We start from the raw sequence: 6906 nt of genomic DNA, 5'->3' as shown, positions 1-6906 counted from the left end.
AATAAATTTATTGCGTGAGGTTTATTGTTCTGTGTTACTCTGTGGTATTCCTTGGCTCCCAATTACCAGGATACCTTTCCGTCCAAGCTGTAATTCATACAGTATCATCATTACAGAAGTGAACAAAAAGAAGGACATGCTCTGGAAAGCCATTTTGAAATCTTGGAAGATAGACCCATCATGAAGGAAGCCATGAAGAAATGGAAAGAACTTAAATTTGGTGCTGGCTTCACTGGGCTGAGCAGTTTGCCACTGACCCCCCTTAATGCTTTCATAATCATTCTGCTATTTAAAAAGCCTCCCCTTATAAACACTCAGGTACCCTTGGCCAGGTTCCTACTGCTTTCTACCTGTCTTCCCCACTGAGTTTTATATGAAACTTTCCTGATCATCCTTCATCCAAGGCCTTCTACCTCAACATCTTGCTAGGTGGCATTTAATTTCATCAAGGCTTTGATAGAAGTTAATGCATTGCTAACTTCTCCTTACCAGACTACACCTGCTAACTCCTTGGCCTGCAGGATACCCACAGTGTGTGGGCTCTCTCTTTTACTTGTGGTCTGTTAACCACTGGGCCACTAGCACAAAGGTAGCTGAATGGGAGAGTAGAGTTTTATCTGGCTGTGAGTACTGTGGAAATACCCTTCTGGGAGCTAGCTTCAGTGAAACAGCACAACTTATTCCTTAGTGAGGAGAATTCATAAGATGGAGACAGCAGCTTGGGCATCACCTAATGGGTATACATAGTATGCTTCATTTGCATTTAGCAGCATGGTCCTATCCCATCATACAGATGGAAGCAACACCTAATTTTAACATGGGCAGTAAAGGGACCTAAAAAGGCATTTTTAGGGACCTGTGTCAAAGGTCACACTTAAGATGGATCAGGTGTCCAAGTTCAGGGCCAGCTTCCAAATAAGGCCATCCAGAGAGCAGGTAGCCCCTGATAGGGGAAGGGAGTCTTCCATTTTGTGCCAAGGTCAGAGAGATGTTTAGATATGGTGGACTATAACCTTAAGTAACTGGGTCTTCCAACAAAGGTCTTGACATCTGAAGGAATTTTTAGCCTTGTTACAAAACAAGAAATAGCATAGAGCAGTTCAAATCATTTTAAGTTGTCTACATTCAAAACCTTGAGCACTTTTTTTTACCTAATAAACAATGTCATTAAACACATTAGCACCCCCCCACACACACACAAACAATTCCCAGTCTGTCTTAGAAACCCTGTGCCCTTCTCTCCTGCTCAGCATTTGCTGATTTGGGGGGGGGGGGCATGGTCTGACCTCTACAATGGTGACTGGGCTTTTGCTTTGCTATTACTTATAAACTTGCAAAAGCCCAAATAAACACTATGATAAAAAATGCTCAAGAGTACACATTTGTTTAATTAACTTTACTTTCTTATCAATATGACAGAACAGAGGAGTTCAACACACATTGAAAGAAATCAAGTAGAGTCTATCTTTGGACAGGTAGAAGTGTTGTTTCAAATTTTAATCACTGATGAGAGCCATGTCTGTTTGACCTTATAACATACAATAGTGTACTATATTGCACTTATTGAAACTATTACACATGAGCATTAAAGTACAACATAGTTACTTACCTTCATTTTTCCAAACTGCAGACACAACAACCTTAGGGGCAATGTGAAAAATGCAGAAGGGTCATGAATTGAAGCTTTAAGTGACCTTTTAGAGAATGGATGGCTTCTACTCCAGTAAAATTATAGCTAAGATCTGAAGTCACTGAGTATGAAGCTTTTATACACATACCTCTAAAGGTTTCAAACCCCAAAGAGAGCTTAACTTAGAAATTAGCAAACTGGAAAAAATGCAGTGTTTTGTTTTGTTGTTGTTGTTGTTGTTTTGTTTGTTTGTGGGTTTTTTTCCTTCCAGGGAAACTTGTATAAGTCATAAGCCAATCTTGGGGCTGTCCCATATCAATCATTTTTTATTCACATAATGCTGATGTGTAAAGTATTCTGAGATTGTGGAGGTATAAATGAGAGTGCTAAGAACCAGGAAGCATGATCATCAGGTAGAGGAAAGATTTATAATCATGAGGGGAAGATGACCATAATGTTGTGATTTTACCTGAGAGTTTCCCAATGTGGACAGGATAATTTTTCTTACCTGAAATTATCTAACACCTCACTTTCAAAATTATCTTGCTCAAAAGAAGTTCTTCTTGGACTGGTTACAATGGCATACACCTATGAGTCTAGCTATTGAGGAGTCTAAGGGAGGAGGATTGTTTGAGCCTTGAAGCTTATAGCAAAATCTTGTCTTTTAAAAGAAAATTTGTAGTTGAAACCACATTCTACAAATATATTCAGAAAAATGAATTCTCTCAAAAATCTGTCATGTTTTATATCCAGTGGGGAAAGAGGTGAGGAAAGACAAATACAGTTGAGGAAATAGACACAATATTCCTAATATTTTGAATGTTTTAAATCATAAATTCAAGAATGCCCAATTGGCTTCCCACAGACCCCCCCCATACTACTAAATTTTTCCAAGAATTTATTTTCTAAGAAGGAAGCCCTGTACCCATAGCCACATTCTTGTCCCTGAGTTTTCTAATCTGGCTAAAGGAATCTCAAATCTTTGAGAACCACAGTTCTGTCTTTAAAGCCAATAGCTCCTAAATGTCACTTAATTTTCTAGACATAGAATTAAAAGATAACTTTTCCACAAACATACTTGCAATGTCAATGGCAAAAAGTTACACATAATAAAAACATAAGACTCTAATGCACTATGCAGAAAGTCCGGCAGCCCTGTCTAAAATGCCAATTCAAACAATATGACAATGGGCTCCTCCCCTACAATTTTGAAAAAGTCATTAGTGGAGCACTCCTTGGCTTATTCAAAGAGTTAGAAGTCAATATCACCCTCACTCCAGTAGGCACCTCATTCTTCAAGGAAAGATGTCGCGACCGCCTCGACCAGCAAGGAAGACACAATGCTGAGACTCTTCCTTAAGCAGTTTATTCAGGAAACTTAAACAATCTTCTGACCCCAGGGAAAGCCCGCCCACAGCTTAAAAGCACTCTTGCCAGCCAACCCCAGAACGCCACATGGCTAAGGCAGATAGGCTTGCATTTGCTGATGCAAGTTTGAATCTTAGACCAAGCCAAATAAGGAGTTGTTTATTCCAGAGATTGCTCACCCTCGGGATGGTGGAAGGCGGAAACCGGCGCCATCTTTAAGGGGTGCATCGAAGCTCTCCACAGAAAGAGACCACAACATCCAAGGGCTATGTTGATTCCTTCCATTTAACTCCTAAACTGACCCTGTCCTTACTCTCTCTTCATAAAAATTTTCAAAGAACTATGAAGAATGAGTGAAAATATCAAGATTAAAAGTCATACTTCTTTCAAAGAAAACTGTAGAATTGAAATGTGAAGCTCACATTCACATTTAGGAACATACAATACTCCACAATGCCATTGTATATTAAAGTTAGTAAACATTTATAAATAAACTTGCCAGGGTCAGATCATCATTTTCACCAGCTGTGAAATGGAAATCACACTGTCATCAAGAACCAGGATTACTTGCAGTGTCAGTGCTTAGGAGGGAACCAGGAATTGCAAGTAAACCTCTAACATACAGATATCATAAATGAATGTGAGCTACCATGTGGGCACTGGGAATCAAACTCGGGTTCTTCATAAAAGCAGCAAGTGAGCCAACTCTCCATGCACAGCAACAAATTATTAGTGGTTAGATTACAGTGGTAAGAGCAGCTGTCATAACAACCAAAATGCACTGTCCTTTTATGGCCTCCATTGGTACTAGACACACATATGGTGCGCAGATAAATAATCTGGCAAAACACTCACACTCATGTTTTTTTCAAAAATCTAATAATTTTTATTGCTGTTCTATAGTAATTAGCCATTTATAACTAATTGTGGCATTTGGTTCAAAAAAAGAATATTAAAACTTGATTTTTTACCTTTTATCCTGCTTTGTATTACATGTATTCTCATTAACAAGGGTTGTAATTACTGTTTTTTCTGATTTACAATATGTCACCTCAACTCAAGAGGTTTCTGTAAATGGGGCAGTTAAAATATAAGAAGTTTGACAGCTCTATCAAGCAAATGAAATGTGCAAAAATGAAAATGACTTTGAATGAGGACGAGAGTAACGTATCATTGCTATGAAATGGTAACTCAGGTGTGAGATATTATGAAAGAGAACTGTGCATGTGGAGAAATCCCCAATTAAAAGTGCCCTGCATAGTATATGTAAGAGAGCTGACTTTAGCTCTTTGGTTGCTGGTCTGCAGAATACTGTGGTAAAGATATGAGTCAGAATCAAGGAAGATGAGTTATTTCCTATAGAAATCAGAATCTTAACTAAAATTTCCAGAGCATTGCGCTGCATTGAGCCAGCTTGACAGAACAACAAATGCTGCCTTCCATATGTAAGCAGAAACAGTGTTTTGACAGTTCATGGCATATTTTGCAGGTCTATTGAGACCTCTGGGATTGTATTAAAGGAAAGATTTAGTTTTGTTTCTATGGAAACCATAGTTATTCTGTAATCCAGTAAAACAAAACAGTTCACAATGTGGTACCTTATTCAAGATGAGTAGTTTTTGCAATGTATCACTGATATTTTTTATCTAGATTTCAATATCTGCCTGAAAACAATTTAATATGTGATGCTCTGTATTAAAAGGACCAACCAAGCAGTCCTGGTATAAGCAAGCACCTCTGCACTCCAGATCCTATGCTGGAAATCAGAATGGACTCAACCTTGAGAAGGGATTCTGCCCAGCAATCACAACTAATATTCCTGCTTTGAACTAATGAGACAGTGCATTTCTTTATGCTGGTTCCAAATGTGTTTCTGTTTATTTCTCACCTTGTCTAATTACAAAGAAATTAAGCCACTTAAAGCAAATTGGCTTACCACCATAGGATTATAAAAGTCTGTCATTTCTTTTACCTGCTATCTATGATGATTGATGCATATCTACTAGAGTGCCATTTATCAGCAGTACCTATCACAAGACCCAGAACATAGGCTGAAAAGTAACTGCATGGATATAACAATAGTATTATTTTTATTGGTCAGCAGATATATTATAAATATTGTGCTTATTTCTTTAATTGAATGATCTCATTTAATCCTCAAGACAGTCCTAAGCATTGATACTTTGATGAGCCCCAGTGCACAGATAAAGAATCTTAAGTTCAGTGAATCTGGGAATGTGATATGACCTGTGTAGTGCAGCTAGTACACTAGTAGTAATGAAATATAAAGTTTGATCTGAGACTGGGGAGAGAGCTTAGTTAAGTAATGTGCTCATGTTGCAAGCATCAAGATCTGAGTTTAATCTTCAGAGGCCATGTGAAAATGTTGGGCATAGTGATATGGAAAAAGGGATCAGAAGTTAAGAGAGCCTACTCTTTTTCAGAAGACTCAAGTTTTGATCTCACCATATACACTGGGCAACTCACCACTGCCTATAATCCAGCTTCATGTGGTTGTTATCTATCTAGCCTCTGCAAGAACTTGCACATACACACCACCTACACAATTAAAAAGAAAATAAGTACTTTTTTATTCTGTACTATTTTGGTACCAAGTTATAAAGCCAGAAGTGGGGAATCAGAGAGAAGAATCCCTAAGCCCAGCCAAACTAACCTAATTAGTGAGTTCTGGTCCAGTCAAAGACTCTGACCCAAAGGAAGTGGATGGTGTTCCTTAAGATAATACCAGAGAAATACATTCCTACCCATGCAATGAAAAAAAATATAGTAGTATACTGAAGATAACACATAGTTAGTAAAATGGAAGCAGTGTGAGTAAGGTAGATACTATCCTCGATGTGAAATACTTTCTTTATATAGCTTTTTACTTTTCATCTGATATGAGGGGTATGTAGAGTTAAGACTGTAAAGAAACCTCCCATAAAGCTAAGGGCTTCCTTTAGCCTGAACTAGTTAGCATTCCAAAGAAAAGAAGACAACAAGTATTGGGCATACATTGTGGATGACCTGGGGTTCTGCTAATTACAACAGCTTAGAGCCAAGTTAGTATTCATGAGGTGGTGTGGGAGTTGGCAGAGCTGAAGTTGTCACACACCCTTGCTCCTCGACCAAAGTTTTCATTGCTGCCAAAACCACCTCCCCAACCATCACCAAAATTTCCAGAACCACTTCGACTGCTTAGGCTGGACGAAGCACTAGCCATCTCTTGCTTTGACAGGGCTTTTCTCACTTCACCCTTGTGGCCATTCAGAGTATGATATTTCTGAATAACAATCTTGCCCACAGAGTCATAGTCATCAAAGGTGACAAAAGCAAACCCTATTTTCTTCCCACTGCCTCTGTCCCTCATGATTTCAATCACTTCAATTTTCCCATACTGCCCAAAATAATCTCACAGGTTCTTCAGTGTCCTCTTTAATATCACCAACAAAGATCTTTTTCACAGTTAATTCCCCCCCCCCCCGCCCTGGTCTTTGAGAATCTTCACTTGAAACAGCTCTCTTAAGTTCCCCAACTCTGCTATCCACCTTGTGTGGCCTTGTAGTCATAGCAGCATCTACTTCTTCCACAGTGCCATATGTGACAAAGCCGAAGCAACTGAGTCGCTTGGTGTTTGGATTGCTCATTACCACACAGTGTGTGTTCCCCATTGCTCAAAATGTATTCTCAGACTCTCCTCAGTTGTTTTCAAGCTCAGCCTCCAATGAAGAGTTTCCACAGCTGTTCTGGCTCCTTGGGAGACTCCGACTTAGATGTGAAAAGAGACTTCAATGATGCTTCCTCCACCGCATCAAGAGGCAGAAAGGAGAAAACCCATTGAGCACATTCTTATGCATCTTTCAGCCATTTTAGATTGTTCCATTAAGAATTGGTACAGGTAGGAAGTC

At 39.0% G+C, this 6906-nt stretch overlaps 1 protein-coding gene across 1 annotated transcript; it reads right to left on the bottom strand.

Annotated features, from left to right (window-relative positions):
- Window positions 1–6068: 6068 nt before the first annotated feature.
- Window positions 6069–6660, bottom strand: LOC100768095 (heterogeneous nuclear ribonucleoprotein A1-like). The gene is given in 2 exon segments (XM_035444193.1): window positions 6069–6417; window positions 6419–6660. Coding segments are annotated over 2 exon segments (576 nt in total). The 5' UTR covers window positions 6646–6660.
- Between the last annotated feature and the right edge of the window lie 246 nt (window positions 6661–6906).

This window comes from Cricetulus griseus, chromosome 4 (assembly GCF_003668045.3).
Source record: "Cricetulus griseus strain 17A/GY chromosome 4, alternate assembly CriGri-PICRH-1.0, whole genome shotgun sequence".
NCBI lineage: Eukaryota > Metazoa > Chordata > Mammalia > Rodentia > Cricetidae > Cricetulus > Cricetulus griseus.
The sequence above is the reverse complement of the archived record's forward strand: the minus strand, read 5'-3'. Positions and strand labels throughout refer to the sequence as shown.